This window comes from Dasypus novemcinctus, chromosome 20, assembly GCF_030445035.2.
Source record: "Dasypus novemcinctus isolate mDasNov1 chromosome 20, mDasNov1.1.hap2, whole genome shotgun sequence".
Lineage (NCBI taxonomy): Eukaryota > Metazoa > Chordata > Mammalia > Cingulata > Dasypodidae > Dasypus > Dasypus novemcinctus.
Window position 1 is genome coordinate 38,116,435 of NC_080692.1, and position 19,158 is coordinate 38,135,592.

Sequence of the window (19,158 nt, forward strand, 5' to 3'; positions counted from 1 at the left end):
CTGAGATAACATAACCCTATTATATGAAGAGGGCTCTGCACCTAATTCCGACTGAGGACTGTGGGCAATGTTTGCCTGTGGGAGACTTTGGGGCCAGCCAAGTTGGCCATGAGAAGACTGTCACTAAACCAGTTGACATGCAAGCTGAGTATGGGCTGGCCTAAAGGTGGATTATAGACCAGCAGGCCACTTTAGCCTCTGGTTCTAAAAATCTATAATCTCCAGACCCATATGAAGTTGGACTCGAGGCATGGAGCTGAATTTTGAATAAGCACATCACTTAAAAAACAGGCATGGACCCATGAAATCCAGTCAAATAGGGTTCTGTATGCATAAATATTTTCTCCTTTCAAGTTTATTGCAACTGCAAATTCCTGTGTCAAGAGTGACATGGTGATTCATGCTGACATTGGCTGTCAGTGGCCTCAATAATCATCGATATTTAAATGAGGATTTTAAATGATCTCACTTAGAATTTAAAATGATCTTGATTAGAATTAAACAGATAAATTCTTTGCTCCTTTTCTGAATTTCAAGGAGTGAAAAATTGTTGGGACAAGATGTACACTTTGACCTCTTGACACTGCCCAATTATCCTTTTCCTCTTAGACATTTTGTTTTGGATCTTTTAACCAACTTGTACATCCGTAAGTAAGATGTCATCTTTTATTGAATTATATTTTTTTATTTTTGTCAAAAGGTAAGTTTGAACTCATGAGTGTTAAAAAATTGATCTTGTTGCTAATGGGATATAGTTGAAATAAGCAGTTTGACTGACTTCTTCACTTCCTTATATTAGCATTGCTACTTTTAGATAAACTATTTCTGAGATGATTAGTGTAGGAGGATGGGTTAAGTTTTGTATCTTTCCTTTAAAGCACTCAGAGTTAGAGATCCCAGAAGGATCAGTTTTCTCACTTGTACTGAAAATGTCACTCTAACAGTTATCTGTCTGCACAGTCAAGTTTTGAGAAATCTTTTGAATTTACCGCATTCACACCATTCTCCATCATGGTGCTAAAAATGACTAATGCAGCTTGAAGACTGGGAGACTGTGATAGCTGATCATCTTTTCAAATGGTGCTCTCACACTCACACACACTTACATATACAGATGCTCAGCTGACTTTATGACTACTTAAAGCTTTAAAATATCCTATATGCTCAATAGAATGCTAAGGGAATTGGGTGGCCTAAACTACAGTTGAAGTGAAGGTTTCACGAAGGTTGGTTCTGTTAAAAAATTGGTCTGTTTGTTTGACTGAATAGACTTATCTTGTTTTTAACCAAAGTGGGTTATTGTAATGTTTGACTTGATTTTTATATTTAAAAATAATCTCTGGCATTAAAAATGTCAAATACCTTATTTAATCTTATCTTCTCATTATTTCTGAGGAAAGTGAAATGCAGTACGCCCAGTATTCCCTTTTTAAAATACGATGAAACAGCCTTTGAGAGATAATGACCTTCTGGAAGTCAGGCTTATGGTCAAAGAGTCACTATCTTTTAATGGCTCTAATTAGTCACTATAAGCCAGGATAGGGCCACTACAACCAAATCAGCTAAATGAAATTCATTTCCTTTCTTGAGGATGATATCCTGATGGTTCAAGGAACTGTCACAGACACAGACATATCCTACTCCCAGAAAGACATGTGACAATATCTCCTACGATGTCATATAGAGCTGGATGGAGAAGTGTGTGGGCTGAATGATAATGATTAAGTGAACTGGTAGCTGATTACATCCCAAAAGGAAGATTAGTTGATTGTTATTAACTTGAAGTAAGGTGTCTAGGAATTTTCCACACAGCTCTATTTTTGGTCTTGTCCAATTCAACAGTTTTTTCAATTATCTGAAAGAAGCCCAAGAACTTGCTTACCAAATTTGCAGATGACACAAGGCTAGCAAAGAAGTAAAAATTAGTAATTCACTGGGTGACAGAATCAAGTTTCAAAAATGTCTGTTTTTAAGGATGATGGGTTGACATTTATTAACTCTAAAGTCCTGAATTTAATTAGAAAGACAATAACCTTGATAAGATGAGTGGAGCTGAACTGAGAGCAAATGCTAAAAATACAAAAATAACTTCAGGTTATAATTGACCATATGCATGATGCAAGTACTAAAAAAGTCAACATGATCTCGGTTGACATTAGGAGAAAGTGTATTGGGTTGATAAAAGTAATGTATCTCTTCTGGTTGCACCCTTCTTGATTCTTGTTTTATTCTGGAAACTGCATTTTAAGGAAGATATTGATAAGTTGTTTAGGTGGGATGGAGGGTCTTGATAGTGAAAAATTGGAGAATCATACTATATGAAAAAACTGGGCGTGGTTTGTCTATAAAATAGAAGAGGATCATGATAACTGTCCTTATTGAACACTTAACTCTGTGTCATAGACTATTCTAAATATTTTTTGAATTAATGTACTTAAGCCATAGAAAAACATGATGAAATAGTTATTGTCATTATGGACATGAAAATGGAAGATACACAACTGGACTCTGCATTCAACTCCAGATAGTCTGCCTCTGGAACCTACTCCTTTAACCACTATAGCACATACGTTTTCCAAAAATCTATCAAATATTTGAAGACCTGCTAGGTGGACAGAAAATTAGGCTTGTTCTATTGAACATAATTAGTTACCAATAGAGGGGAAGACTCAGCATATAGAATTTTCCTAAACACTAGACGATGCTAGGGCATCTAGATTTTGGTGCAAGGTTAGACAAGATGACCTGGAAGGGAACATCCAACTATAAGATTCTAACTTATTGGGATACGCTTATGGTGAAACACAATATTTTATGCACAGAAAAAAAAAAACTTGAAGAAGTAAATTAAATTAGTGATAATTTAAATGGTGTTCCCTTAAGCACAGGCTTGAGAGTACCCCGCACATATCCTATCTTGCTAAGATATAATTCCTTATTTCCCTATAACCCTCTTTTCATGAGCACCAAATTTTGGCAAAGTTATATTACATTTTTATTCACTTATCTTTGTACTGTAATCTAGAATATTATCAATATTATCTCATATGCACACACAACTGTGGCAGTTTGAGATTATTTATGAATTCTAAAGAGAGAGATTATGTTTGTAAAGTGGTCTGTTCTCCTGGGCATGATATCCTTTGACTGTATTAGAGTCAACTGAGATGTCTTTGATTAAATTATGTTAAGATTAGGGCTTCATATTCAACCACATTAGTAGGGTGTAACTCAGGTTAAATCTCCACTCCCTTGTGGCTATATAAAAGGGCACTTGCTCAAGAAGACACATAGAAGAAGATACAGAAGAGGAAAGAACTTGGTCATTTCGGTCCTGCCATGTGACAGAAAGGAGAAGGCTCAAAGAGCTAAAGCCCCAGGAAGAGAGATGAGCCCTGTGCCAGCCTACAGCTGAGACTGGAAGAAGTGGGGCCCACAAAGTCGTAAGAAGAGAACAGGCAGAGGTTGCCTGCCATCTTGCTTCAACACATGGCAACAGACTTTGGTGAGCAAGTTACCTTGAGTTACACTCTTTAGGACCTTGTTAACTGCTTCTACCTCTTTGGCTGACTAATACACCATTTGCTTTAGTTTACTATGCTGCTTAAGGCAAATACCACATAGTGGGTTGGCTTAAACAATGGGGATTTATTAGCTTTTGGTTTTGAGGCTAAAGCAAGGCACCATCAAGGCAATGCTTTCTCCCTAAAGACTGGCATTCTGGGACTGGCTGCTGATGATCCTCGGGTCCTTAGTTTGTCACATGGCAAGGCATATGGTGGTGTCTCCTGGTCTCTCTCTTCTCTTCTGGGTTCAGCTACTTGCCTCCTTTGACTTTCTCTCTCTGTGTATAAATTTCATTCTCTTATAAAGGACTCTAGTTATAGGTTAAGACCCATTCTAATTGAAGCAAACTATACATTAACTGAAGTGACCGTGTCTAAAGGTCCTACTTACAGTGGGTTCACACCATTGCACCAATGGTGTTAATGGTTAATTGGAATAACTTTAAGGGCACGTTTTTCTGGGGTACATACAATTTCAAACCACCAGACCATCCAAGGAGGTTGAGTTATAAAAATAACAAATGTCATTAAAATGCCCTTTCTTTAGGTTACTACTAACAGTAACAAACAGCATTAAAAAGCCCTTTCTTTGGGTTACTCCTAATAGCTGCCTAGTGTATGGCGATCGGCATTGGCATTGGTTTCAGAAGGCTGAGTTTGGCTCTCTGTCCAATACTAGTTGCAATGACTGGAGCACTTCATCTTCTCTTTTCTTCCTTAATTGTTTCATTAAAAACATGAATGATAACATTATTGTCTTTATAGGTCTGTGGTAATAAATGAGACAATGCATGTAGAAACTCCTGCCCCTCTACGTAGAATCTCAGTATTTAGGTTTGCAGGGAAATATATTTACAAGAGTAGGCTCTTAAGCAAGTACATGAAAAATTTAAATTTATATAAAAGATAATTGGTAGTAATATTGAATCTTATAGTTCTTCTAGAATACATCAAATGTTATTTGATTATAAAAATTAAGTTTTTCAGAATTATCTTACTTGAGTAATAAGAAGAAAAGAAACGGTGCGTTTAAGGCCTAAAATGTTAGGTAATGATATAAGTAAGACTTTCCCAAATTATTTTACAAAATCCAAAAGGCTTTGCTTTGCCACTTGTTTACATACTAGGATTATGATCACCAGAGAAGTTGGCAACTTGCTGCAGTTCATTCAGTTAGTTACGACAGTTTGGATTTGAGCTCTTAGAAGACTGAGCTCTTGAGGAGTTCTAGCTCGTGTAATTCTGTGTTGCACAGGGCCGGACATAGGCTAAATATTTAATATGTGCTTTTACTTACATTTCTCAGGTAACTAAGAAAAGGGCAGGGTTTGATTCTGTAAGTAGCATTCCAAGATTTGTGGGTTCCATCTCTAGACCTGTACTATATTTATCATTGAATCTATCACTTTTGTTTCCCTGCACCACTGTAAATTTTGTGAGGACTTGCAAGTATTTATCTTGCTTGTCATGGTATTCCTGGTACCCAATATGGTGCCTGGTACAGAGCAAATACTGAAAATATATTTTTTGAAGGGAGACATATTGTTCCAAGGAGTTTCTCATTTGTAGAAGTTAATTCTTCTATAGTTTGGAAGTAAGAAAATTGAATTTGTTTGTTAAAAGAGAAAAACACTTTGCTTACGTTAGTATAAGTATAAAACTGTATGAATTTTTGAAAGTAAGAAAAGTAAGGCTGCAGTATAAAATAAGTAAAAGTAAATTAAAATAAAATTTAAACTATGTTAACATCTTAGAACAATTAAGTAAAAATGTCCCAAAGACCAAGTATTTAAAATACAGTAAAGACATTTCATTGTGACAACTAATCATTATGGTCATCTTATTGATTTTTCCAAGACACACACCTAACAAAAGATTAATAATTTTTGTATTTGCATCTGAATTTTCAGATTGGTTGTTTTCCCTGACTAAAATCTCCACTGGGAAAAATTTCCAAGATCATTTGTTATTCTGCTCACATTTTCTCTTCAGCTGCATAGACAAGATTTCTGGCAAATTGAAAGGGAAAAGATCAGCCAGATACCCTACCCATGTGTATTTCTTTACCTTTTCAGGGAATTGGCTATGCTAACTCTGAAGCATTATTGAATATGGCCTCACAGAAAGACCTAATAAGAATACAATGACCTGTCTGTTTCAAAATACACTTAAAAAAGACAGTAGACAGGGTCTCATGAGAAGTGGCATTCTGTAATTACCTCTTTCTACCAAAAGAAAAACAATTCCCAGAAATTAATGAATACAGCAAGAGTCTATTTCCTATCTTAATTCTATCTTAATTGCGAAAGTGGATCAATTAAGAAAAAACTACACTGGCACAGTTCCTCTCTTTAGGTTTTGTCTCCCAATTCTCTAGTCATCAAAGTTTATAAACATACCATGAACCAGTTTTTACCTTCTGAGATGAGATATACCAACTCTACCAGCAGTGCCCCCGTGAAGCATCCAAGTCCATTGAACAGTGTTAGAAAACTCATGGAGGTTCCTCTGATGCTACTTGGAACAAATTTGTATGATATTACTGAGACTGGGAGAAAAAGAAAAGGTCAGACTTTAGAAATTCCTGCCTAAAACACTCCCATAGATATTATCCAAATTAGTGTTGATTATTCCTCAAAGAATGTTTGCTGGTATGGTCATATTTTGAGTTGGACTTTGTTAAGGTTATTGTACTTAGATATATTATGATGTTACAATTTACACATGTCTACCAGAATAAAATATGGCCATATATACCCTTTTAAAGCTATTAAGAGAATTTGATTACCCGATGGTTGGGTATCCCAATATGTTCCCTCAAATGTCACCCTATTTTTGTAATTAGAATATTTCTGATGAATTTTGGGTTGAGGTAAGGTCTGTACAAGATAATAGCATGACAATCTATTAGTAAGAGCTGTAATTTCATGCTTGTATGTATATTGTTAGTTTCCTTATGGAAAAATTTGACTTTACTCTATAAAATGAAAATAGCAATTAAAAGCATAGGCTCTGGAGTGAGTCAAGATTGTGCGAATACTGAAGGCCAACCATTTACCTCCTCTGTGACTTTAGGGTAAGTTACTTAAACTCTATAAGCTTTGATATCTTCCTCTGTAAATTGGGAATAATATATTTACTTGCCTTGCAAAAGTGCTATGAGGTTTTCCTGCTATCTTGTCTATAAAATACTTAGTACAATGCTTGACTTGTAGGGATTAAATAAAGGTTAGTTATTTTCAACAATATCAATCAAATCAAATAGCACCTACTTTAAGCAAGACATTGTGCAACGCACTTTACATACATGGTCTCATTTATGGGCAGAAGACTTAGAGAGAGATAAGAGCTTAAGCATTGGGTCTCAAAAATGGCAATGGTTTTTTTCCAAGCCATTGCTGGGGTTGTAGTAATGATGGTGGCAATAGAGTGAAAAAAATCATGGAGGAAAATTTAAAAATTCAATTAAAATAATTTTTTTATATCAGAAATAATGGGTGAAAATAGGTATTCGTGATTTTTTATATATCGCATTAACACATCTTTTAAAAATATGCATGGAAATCTTAGTGATACATACGAAAATATTTATGATATTTATTATAATGTGATACCTGGGATTTGCTTCAAAATTTATCCAGCAGGGAGGAAGGGTGGAGGGGATATGTGAATGAGAGGTAGAAATGGAACAAGTTTGGACGTGAGTTGAAAATTATTGACAGATACATGGGAGTTTCAAATACTAGACTCTCTCTTTTGTGTATGTTAACCTTTTTCTTGTAATCAAAGTTTTTAGAATTGCATGGCAGAAAAATTATAAAGAAACATTAAATAACATGAGTAGTTTTAGCTTTGAGGAGCTGAACTATTGACTTGTAATTTTTTCCTCTCCTTACTGTTACTGTTCCATACTTTCCAAATTTTCTATGAGATCATAAACAAATATTAAAGTTCATTTTAAAAAAAGAAAAGGGATAATAGAAAACTGATGTTACGGTAAATGCTAAGCCTTTAATTTCTCTCACTGTGAGAAGAGACAGATCTTATTCTCTCTTCTCTTCCCTCTCGGGAATATTTCAACCCAAATTTTCTTGTTCTTTACCCCTGTAAAGCTCTGCCCTGGCTCAGCACTTACAAATGAACTTACAGACAGTTAATGTTCCTTCTGACATGAATTTAACTTTTCTGCTTTAGTTTCTGTGTCCTCCACATGGTTTTACTTTTTTATCCAATATATTTAAAGGAACCCCTGTTTGTGCTCCAGGAAAGGTTCTGTGTGCTGGGGTATCAGCCCATCTTTCCTGGATTTTAAACTCTGGGAGGGCAGAGAACAGAGATGCACATTTCTAAGGGAGGTGCCAGACTCTTATGCACTCAATACCGCAAATACTGATTGGAGGTGAGGATAATGATGGTGGCAAATAAAAGCAGTGGAGAAGGGCTTCAAATATTTGGCAGCAAGTGGCAGCATGCCCCACAGGTCCCTTGTGCAGGGGTGTATAAATCTCTGGCAGGAGCCAGAGGCCATACTTTTAAGATTTTTAAGGAAGGTGCAAACTAGTGTAAGAGGGAAATGCTGAAGAGGCCTTGGAAGAAATGATTCACAGTGATAAAAAGGAACTTGGCTTATGAACTTTCCTCTTTATAAATACGGGCAGACAAACAATGGGCAGAAAGACTAAGTAGGCCTCTCTTTTTCACTAAGAAAAAGCAGAAGTACAAGCCCATTATTACTCTGCTAGTTAATTATTAATCCTATGCTTTTCTCTTGCTAGAACTTCTGGTGCAGTATATAATTCATGAACCCACTTTGCCAGCTCTCTGCCTGCTGGTTAATCTCTCTTTGGTGTCATTTTAGTCATTTTGAAAGTCTCCAGTTCCCTTTTATAAGACTTTGCTTTTCAAGCTCCGGGATCTCCATTTTCAGGCATCTCCTTGCATGTTCTGATCATTTTCAACTTTAGTGATCATCAACTTGATTTTTTAGGCTCCAGAATTCTTCTTTTTATTAGCGATAGTATCATCAAGTCTGCCACTATTCCAAAATTCTTATTTTACTGTGAAGAAACAGTAAAAAACAAAACTTCTTTGAACATGAAAGCTGGTCTTCTTGCCAATGAGAGCTAAAACGAGTCTCCAGGTGGTGGCTGTTCAGTGTTTGCAAAGGTGCCACGCTGGAGCAAATGCGGACTCTATAAAATATAGACCCATAACCACCTTCCTGAGGCACCTGGTACGGGGGTCTCATTTGCTGGAAATTTCCTTCACTCCAGTTATTCTTAAACAGTTGGAACACATTTACTGTGTTTGGTGAGAAGTTGTGAACATGTAGAGGAGGACTGCGGGCCCAGAAAACGGAAATTTCTTCTCTTGCCCCTTTAGACCATTATTCTTTCCTCATCCCCCCAAAGCTTCAGCTTTAGATCTCATGCTATCAGATTATATCAGCCAACACTTCTCTTTGTGATATTATCTACTGACTTCTGGGCCATTTTTTCTCTGTTTCTTAGAGTTGTAAGTTTCAGTCTCCTTGTCACACACCTGCCTTAAATCCTGATAATTTTAGTTTAAATCTAGATCATCTTTGCGACCTTCCATCTTTCCACATCTTGGCCTCTCAGCTCCTTGACCTCCTCTCCAGTGACCTTGTCCTTCGCTCTACTTTAGCCATTCTGCCCAGACCAGGGATTAGGCTTCCACAGCCAGGTGAGGTCTGGTCTGCCACCTATTTTCATGAATGAAGTATTATCAGCACACAGCCACACCCATTCATTATTCACTGTCTATGTCTGCTTCCATGTCACAACAGCAGAGTTGAAAATAGTTGTGACAAAGACTATCTGGCTTGAGAAGTATAAACTATTTACTGTCTGGTCCTTTATAAAAAGAGTTCATGAACCCCTGCCCTACACCAATAACTGTGACCTCTCCGTAATCTCAGTTTTGTACATTCAGCATCATCAGCATCTTCCCCTTCCAGTGTCCTTTTTACTATTCAGTCCCCAAAATACTGGTACTCCTCCAGGTCCTCTAATCCATTGCTCCTTTTGGTATTTTCATCTCTCTCACCCCTCGACATCCCCACTACTCTTTTCCCCAAGTTACGCTCCATGTTCAACTGATATAGCATGGTTCTTTCACCTACCCTCATTCCCTTGCCCCTCTCTTGCATTTTGAAACTTGATTGCCAAAACAATCAACTCTCTCTCTGCTCCTGTATCCATGCAGCCTAATGAGGTTGGAGAAAAACATACAGCAAGTGAACTGACTCATTTCATATTCTGCCCACAACCCTCAAGTGGGCTCCTAATGCTTCCTGGATCATACTATATTTCTGGGAGGGATCCACTGTGCTTGCTTGTTAAGTACCATCCATGTAGGGCATTGCCAGTAATTTGAATTGTGTGTTTCATTATACCAGTATAGAAATGCCTGTAGATTTCACCAATTCATTCATTCATTGGTATATTCACTCAGGCATATTTGTTCATCGTGCGCTTTCCTGCACCGTGCACACACTTTCCAGGGAATGCGGGAATGGTCAAGAGGTGCGAGAGCCTTGGCTTCAAGGAATGTGCATTCTCATGGTGAGAGGCAGGCAACAGACATCCAAAGCTAAATAAGATAAGCTCAGGTGCGAACAAGTGCTATGAAAATAACAGGGCAGGGTAACGCAATGGAAAGTGACAGGGGGCCCAGGAAAGCCTCTCCAAAAAGGTGAGTGACTTTTGAGAAAACACAATAGTGGGGAGAAGCCAGCCAACTGGAGAGGAAAGGGGATTCCAGGTAGAGAGAACAAGTGCAGAAAATACATCTGGCACTTAAGAAGACTCAAATTTCTAGTTAAGTGGTTAAGGGGCAGAATGTTCCATAATGTAGTTGGGACACCACATGGAGGCCAAATCATGTAGAGTCTTATTCACCATGGTGAGGAAGATGCCTCTAAAAGCCCCTTGCCCTATTGTAGAGTTTTAAGCACAAGAACAATAGGACTAATGTTTTGGAAAGAACATGGTAACTCTTCTGAGAACAAGCTCTCATGGGGCAGGAGAGGAAGCAGGGAGACTAGTCCAGGAGGCTCTGGGAAAGTTGGCCCTAGAGAGGATCATGATGTGGACTAGGATGGTAGCCAAGGAGACGGGGAGGGGGGCGCTGGCATATCTAGATTTTATTTCAGAGTAAAGACTAAGACTTGCTGTTAGATTGGAGGTGAGAAGGAACGGAAGGGGTGGGATCTATAAGGATTCATGGAAGAAAGACACAATTCCGATCACTACGCCCTGTCTCCTCAGTCAGCGTTGGAGTTGCGAGTGGTAGGAGGAGGTGGAAGCAGGTCGCTTGTGTTCGAGTCCTGAGTCTGACCCTGTTCCTTCATGTGGAAGATGATCATAGCAACAGTAACAACAGCATATTTTATATCTGCTAATTATTGAGTGCATTCTATATACCAGGCATGGCACTGGTTGTTTTATATAAAATATTCCATGCAGTCCTTACAGTAACTCTTCCCCATTTTATAGAGAAGGGTCAGAAATGTGGAATAATTTTCCCAAGGTCACACAGCTGGTCAGCAGCAGAACTGGGTTTGAATTCAGATCTGACTTTAAGTCTACAGACCTGAAGCACGATGCTCTACTGACTCCCAGAAGCATAGTATTTAATTTTAGGTTTCAACATACCCTTTCACGTAGTATCTCATTTAATTCCCAAGGCGTATTCTCCCATTTCCACAGATTCCTACATTAATGCTATGATGTAGGAAATAATCATGATTATTTCCATTTTAAAGATGAGAAAGGTGAAGGTTGGAGATTAGAGTTCCCAGGGCCACACAGTCTTCTGATTGCTCCTTTGTGAATGCTAAGTCAGTTGACTTAATTGGCCCATCGTTTCCTGATGAGTACAACAAGGTGGGTGGATTAAGTGATTTTTATGTATATAGTTGGCCTTTTAACAGTCTATGGTTTAAGCATCTCTCTGGCTCTCGTATCTTGAATCAAACACTATTGATAAATTGGCTGGGAATTTTCTCACCATATTCATTTATTACCTGCCTCCACATCTAGCCCTGAAAATTTGACTGACTACTTCCAACAATTTTCCAGAAACAACATCAGGAAAGATCTCAATGTTCATGTAGTGGCATTCTTTTATGCTTCTATATTCCTTGCAGTTCACAGTGATGTCCTGTCATAGAATCTCATGAAATAATTTATTCATGTAAAATAAAGTGGAATGAAAGGTGTTAAAATTATAAAAAGGAAGTTTGACACTTAAGTATGACTATAATTATACAAAAGTTATGAATTAATTTTATTTTGAGTTTTTTTATTGAATTGCTATTGAATTGCTTTGGTATCATGGTACACACATATATATTTTCCTCTATGCAGGAAGTCACTGAAATATTTTGATGAATTTTAAAGTAGCTAGTTTAATAAAAACAACTTTGATAATCCAGAAACCCTTTAAATTTAAATAAAGTTGTTTTGAATCTGTCTTGTGAAACGCTAGTGATCATACTTAATTTAGTGTAATTTAATTTAAATGCATTGAGTTATCTAGAAAATTGGCTTAAATTTTTATTTCATTTGCATGTCTGTGTACTCACGTTGAATGTCATTTTTTTGAAGGGGGTGTATATGTGGGCTTAGCTATAATTGAGAGGGAAGGGAAGAGAAGGAAGGAGAGTTTTCATCTGAGTATTTTTCAGTTTCTACTTTTGACAGTTTTTCCCCTCCTGTTGTGCATCTGACCAAATGGTTACTGCCTTTAACCAGGTTAGTAAATCTTTCATTCCACCTAAATCCGGGTAGAATTAATAATTGTTCTGTATGTGTGGTAAATAACGAAAAAAAATTAGACATTTTAAAAAAATGAGTGATGAATAGGCTTGTTCTGAAGAATTGTGGGCTATTGCCAGGGCTTGTGTAGATTGGCAGTTGCTTTAAGTGTCCCTGTGAAGGTCATGTGTTCTGTGGAAAGGTTCAGTATATTCTAACCATAGTTGATAAAAGCTGTTAACTTACCTGCTGGGTTTACCAGTGTTTCAGCCACTCCAAGTAAAATATACTGAAGAACTAGGTGGAAGTAGGGCATGGAAGAAACGGTGAGAACTTTGCCTAAAAGAGTCTGCTCCACTGCAGGGAAGTGTTTCCTGTGTATTTCAAAAAAGCCAGCTACCATGACAGACAATGCAGCAGTGAGATTTCCGGCAACTGGAGGAAAAGAATGCAAAAGAACAAAATTAAAGAAAGAGCTAGAAGTCAGTGTAATCTACCAGACTGTTTCTTACACACTGACATTAGGGGATATTTCTCCAATATTTTTTTTTACCTGGGGACATCCAGGAGCCAGCTTATTGTGGTATAGCTATCCGGTGCCTGAGTTCTGGTTTTAGAACGAGCTGTGCTCATTACTTACTTCCCAACTTTTTAGTTACGTGACTGCAGACTAGTTACTTAAGTTCATATCACCTTCCTCAGCTTTAAGATGGAGTTAGTGATTTTATGTATCGTATATATTAATATAATATCACAATTATTATAAGTATCAGTTTGGTGGGTGGTGAGACTTAAATAAAATAATGTACTGGTATTATTATAATGGATCCTGGTAGCAAGTAGTAACAATTATTATTGGAGATAAAGCAATGGTTTTGAACTTTTATCCCCAGATGGGATAAATGATTATAGAAAATATTTTTAAATATATGTGAATGAAACATGATACTAGCAAAATTAAAATTATCTTTTCATATAGTTGCAATCATTACCTTTAAAATGGTTTTGAAATAACCTGTAGTCTTCAGATTTTCTGATATTTGCTCTAATTTGTTTGCAGAAAAAGTAAAGCAGCTGTTAGAGAACTTAAGGACTGGAAGCTTTAAATAGGAAACTTTCTTTTTAAAAGGGTAAATTAGCTAGATGAAGTATATAAATTGAAGCATTATTTAGAGAGTCGTCTAGCTCTTCTCTTCCTTTTGCCTTTGAGGAATTTTCTAGAGGATTTTGGTTGGACAGTGAGTCATTATTTTGTTACAGTTTATATCTGTTGCAACCATTCTATTTCTCAGTTTATCATTCATATTATTAGACCTAATCCCTTAGTTAGAACAGAGACAAACTTTAGCTTGATAGAATTTATTTGAAATTTAGAGATAGTCACATTTTGCTAACTTGCATAAAATTTTAGATAAGGTAAAGCTTTCAATTCAGAAAAATCAATCTCATGTTTATTTTTAAAAAAAATTTTTTCAATCTCATGTTTAAATAGCTTAGTGTTTGTTTTGGTTGATAGAGAAACAGGTAGATGATTTTTTAATTTTATCTGAGCATTTAAATACATCAATTAAAGTCTGCTCTCTACTGGGTCTCCAAGAAATATAAACTGTAAAAAAGGAAGAAAGCTGAATAATAGTTCAAGAATTTAGGTAGTTTATTGTTTATTACTATTTTAAATTAAATCCCATAAAGACCCATTCATAGTGAAGTAGAGATTGTGGTTAGAAAACAGCTCATATTGAAAATATGAGTTTCACAAGTTATCTGCCTTTAAGATCAAATTTATTGCATAATTGTATTTATCTAGATTACTTGGCACATTACAGACCCATGAGAAAGAGAGTTAATATGTCAATTCAATTTAATATTTACTCTGTTCCTGATATTTGCAAGGCACAGTGAGGGGTACAAAATGAAAAAGATCTGTTCACAGTCATTGCAGACTCATATACTGTTGGGAACTATAAAAAGAAGAATTTACTTCTAGTTGGAGAGGAGAGAGACATTTTATGCTTTAAAGAAAGTTCTCAGTAGGAAAAGGTGAAGGCAGTACAATTGCATTGTATTAGTCAGCCAAAGGAGTGCTGATGCAAAATACCAGAAATTGGTTGGTTTTTATAAAGGGTATTTATTTGGGGTAGTAGCTTACAGATACCAGACCATAAAGCCTAAGTTACTTCCCTCACCAAAGTCTATTTTCATGTGTTGGAGCAAGATGGCTGCCGACATCTGCGAGGGTTCAGGTGTCCTGGTTTCCTCCCTTCCTGGGGCTTGTTAGTCTTTCCTCTGTGTGCTGACTTCCTGGGGCTCCAGCTTAAGGCTTCAGTATCAAACTCCAACATCAAAGCCCCTCAATTCTGCCCTTTGCCATGCCCTTTATCTGTGAGTCTCTATCCACCAAAGGGTGGGGATTCAACACCCTACTGGCACAAGAGGTTTACATAATTGCTTAATCAAGTAAACCTATGAATCCAATATAATCTAATATGCCCAGTGGAAAAGATCAATTTACATACATAATCCAATATTTCTTTTTGGAATTCATCAATAATATCACACTACTACAGGCATGAACAAAGGCACTGAGCTGTGGAAGCGGTGGCCATATTTTCAGAATGGTGAGCTCAAGTTACTTGGAACCAGGGGAGAAGATAGATTGGGGTCACATCATAAGAGGCATTTAATACCCTTCTTAAGGACATTAATCTGAAGATAATAGAATCATTGACAATTTTGGACACAGATGAAATTATTAGAATTGTCATTTAGGATGATTATTCTAAAGGTCATGGGCTGGGTGGTTGAATGGGAGAGATATTGGAAGTAGCCTGACAGGAAGCTAAAGAAATAATCTTGGTAATGGGGTCTTGAATCATAATCAGGGCTCCTACTGCAGGAAAATATGAAGAAGAAGAAACATAAGATACAATAAATTCAACATAAAATCACAGCAACTGAAGCAAAGAGGAAGCATATCAATATTGAATGTGAGCTTAAGTAACTGGAAAGATGGTGGTGACTTTACTATAAATAGGACTTATAGTAGATATTCAGAATGAAAATGAATTTGATTTTGAACATGCTGTCTCCAGGTACAAAGGGATCTTCTAAAGAGATATGCACAGAAAACAACTGAAAATGTAAAAGATACCTCAGAGTGAACGGGTTAAGAGAGAAAGATTTATGAATCATCTGCTTAAAGTTGGAATTCAGAGTTAGATGAAACTGGAAGAGGATTGGGGAAGGGGAGAAGAGGACATCTAGGCAATGTGTTCAGATGTATTTGCATTTGGGAGCAAGAAGAAGTAAAATCCTGGAAAGAGAGGTCAAAAAGATAGTGTGGTGTCTAAGAAGACAACTAAGGGAGGAGGATACACAAAACAGAACTTTTGATCTTTTCCTCTAATTCTCCTTCACTTTTCAGTTTCCTCCAATAGCTTCAGACATTCAAGACAGAAATCTTGGGTCCCCTTTGTCTCTTTTCCCCTACCTCCAAATCCGTAATTAAATTCTGTAGATTCTTTTTCCAAAATACAGTATGAATCAACATGCTTTGCTCCATAGCCATTTCCACCATACTAATCCAAGCCATTACAATTTTGATGTCTGTTGCACAGACTATGTACAGCAACACTAACTGGTCTTCCTATTTCCACTCTTGTCTACCTCTAACCTCCTTAAGCACTCAGCAGTCAGAGTGATCTCATATAAATGCAAATTGAAGATTACGCCTATGTTTAAATTCTTTCTGTGTTTTCAATTCACTTAAGATGAAATTCCAAATCTTTAACATGGTCTTCGTGATTTTGTCTATGCTAATACTTCACTGTAATCACTTACTTTCTCTTTTCTAACCATGGTTCAGTCACTGTTTTAGCTTCCTTGGTCACTCAAGCAAATATCTTGCAATGGGTTGGCTTAAACAATGGGAATTTATTAGCTCAAGGTTTTGAAGCTAGGAGAAAGTCCAAATCAAGGCATCAGCAAGGTGATGCTTTCTTTCTGAAGACAGGCATTTTGGACTTGGCTGCTGGTAATGCTTGGTCCTGAGAGCCTCTGTCACATGGCAATGCATATGGTGGCCTCTCCTGCCCTTTCCCTTCTCTTCTGTGCTTCCTTCACCTTCAGCTTCTTGCTTCCTGTGACTTTCTCTCTCTATAGCATCTGTTTTAATTTCATTTGGACTCCAGTAATATGATTAATACCCATCCTGACTGAGGTGGGCCACACCATAACTTATGTAATCCGTCAAAAAAAATGGATTAAGTTTAAAAACATGTTTTTGGGGTTTTTTTTTTTTTTGTACACTCAGGTTCAGCCACCACAATTACTGGTCATCTTTATCTTTCTTCAATATCTTAAACTCTTTCCAACATAAAGAACTTGCTATGTTCTTCCCTCTCTCAAAAACTTTATTTCCCCACTCATTATCTGCCTAATGCCTACTGGTCCTTCAGGTATGCAGTTCATATCATCTAAATTAGATCCTGACTGTTAATCTCTCTACCATATCTATACCTTTCATCATATTTATCACATTTGAAATTAAATATTTTTGATATATTCATTTGTACCATGCCTGTATCATTTGCTTGACTGGAAGCTTCATGAGAACTAAAACCAAGTGTGTTTTGTTTACCACTTTTTAGTAGCCAGAAAACTGCCTAAATTCACAGTATGCAATACATATTCCTTACATGTACACACACATGAAAATGATTCCCCCGTACTTGAATAAATGAATAAATGACAATAAAGTATTTTGAGAGATAGAGGATAATGAAGACTGTGAAAGGCAACAGTATCGATGGATGGATTCTCAGTTACCTTTTACATTGAATCAGAAAGCAAGGGGTTCAAGAATGCATGGGTGTGAGTATGTGTAAATAGTGTCATCTAATCTTTTAAGAAGTTTCATGGTACAGGAAAGGAAAAAGCTAAATCTGTAGCTTAAGAAGTTAACAGGATCACAGGAAGATGTTTTATAAGACATGGATGGTTTGGCCATGTTTGTATGCTGAGGGAAGACACCAGTGGAGATGGGAAAAATTAAAGATATGTACAAGAAATAAATAATAAAGGAATGCCCTAAAGTAGGCAAGAGAGGAAAAAAGATCAAGGACCCAAATAGATTATAGAAATGAGGAATAAAATCCTTTAAAGGAAAAGAGAAAATGTATGCAAGGTTGAGAGACAGAAAGGTGAATTTGAGGAGATTCTTACCTTTTGACCTTGATCTGGTAACTTAAAGGGGACAGTCATTTGCTGAGAATGAGTGGATGGGCACAAAATTGAGGGAAAAGAGGGGAAAATGTTTCCAGCAACTACTCTTGCTCAGTTTAGCTGAAGGTGGAGGGTCTATGGTAGAATTAGAGCTGGAGGCTGTGATTTGCCACTTATGGTAGTGAGCCAATTTTTTTCCCCAGTAGTGTAACAGCTGAACTAGCCTAGACAATGGATGTGAAGTACAATACTTTTTACATTATGCTTTGCTTTGGACATTATAGAAAACAATGAGAAAAAATACACAATTTTTTAACAGAATTTGGATGAGTTGTTTTTATGTTTCACCAAAAAGGGTAATGCATTACAGTTTTTTTATTTTTTAATTTGTAGAAAGGACAAAATCCTTAAACAATTGTACTTTTCAATTCTCAATTAGTCAGGTTTGGGACTACGTAATAGAAATGTCTTTCTAATTGAATAGTCACTAATGGCAGCAGATATAGTATAGAAAAAAGAATCCAGGGCTGAAGATGCCTTTTACTAGTTATGTGACTGTGGGCAAGTCAATTTACTTTAGAGTCCCAGTTACCTTTCATATAAAATGGGGTTATTAAATGGTGTAGGGAAAAGTACCTTGCAAATTGGAAAGGATGATATAAATTTAGAAAAAAAGTCAAGACTCTATTATATGATGAAATAGATTTTTATCTATGTTCCAATATCTAAAAATGATAGAGTGACTTCCAGTTAAGATGGCTGATTGACCACACAATTTTATCTGTCTTCTTCCTACAATCTCAATTAAAAAAGAGTAAAGAGATTTTAAAAAGGTAAAAAGCCAGAGAAGGAGGAGACACAAGTGGACAGGAGACTGAAAAAAATATTTGGAAATTTAAATAGAGAAGTGATTTAGCAAAAAGAGAGAGAGCTACAGTGTAAACTCCTTGCTGAGGGAGATACCGAAGAAGTGTGACCTTTGTACCCTGAGGACACCATTAGAAACTTACAACTTGAAGGTGTCAGGTATTTCAAAATGTGGGGTTGATTTCTGATTTCAGTTAGATTCCATTGGTCTGTTATGACTGTCCTTGTACCAGAACCATGCTATTTTGATTACCATGGCTTTGTAATAAGTTTTAAGATTGGGAAGTGTGATTCCTCCAATTCATTCTTCATTTTCAACATGGCTTTAGCTATTTGGGGTTCCTTACTTTTTCATATAAATTTGGCGATTGGCATTTCCATTTCTGCAAAAAGTTTTTGGAATTTTTATTGGGATTGTGTTGTATCTATAAATTGCTTCAGGTAGTGTTTTAGTTTGCTAATACCTGCTGGGAGCAGTATACCAGAAATGCATTGTCTTTACTAGCTTATACACTTACAGGACTGAGGCTGAGAAAAATGTCCAAGTCAAGGCACCAGGTGTAGTTCTCTCCGCTAAGGTTGGCTGCTGGTCATCCTAGACTCCTGCCCCATGGCAGGGCACGATGGTGGCTCTGACAGTCCCTGCCTTCTCCTCTGGGCTGTGTTGCTTTCAGCTTCTTGCTCTTGAGGCATTTTCTCTGCTTACTGTGTTCCTCTCT

At 36.9% G+C, this 19,158-nt stretch overlaps 1 protein-coding gene across 1 annotated transcript in view; it reads right to left on the reverse strand.

Moving 5' to 3' along the window:
- Positions 1-19,158, reverse strand: part of SLC15A5 (solute carrier family 15 member 5) — a 73,416-nt gene that overhangs the window by 18,735 nt on the left and 35,523 nt on the right. The window contains exons 6-7 of the mRNA XM_004460342.3: positions 12,596-12,784; positions 5,983-6,114 (exon numbers count right to left, since the gene is read on the reverse strand). Of these exons, the coding sequence (XP_004460399.2) occupies positions 5,983-6,114; positions 12,596-12,784 (321 nt within the window). The remainder of the gene's footprint in view (positions 1-5,982; positions 6,115-12,595; positions 12,785-19,158) is intronic.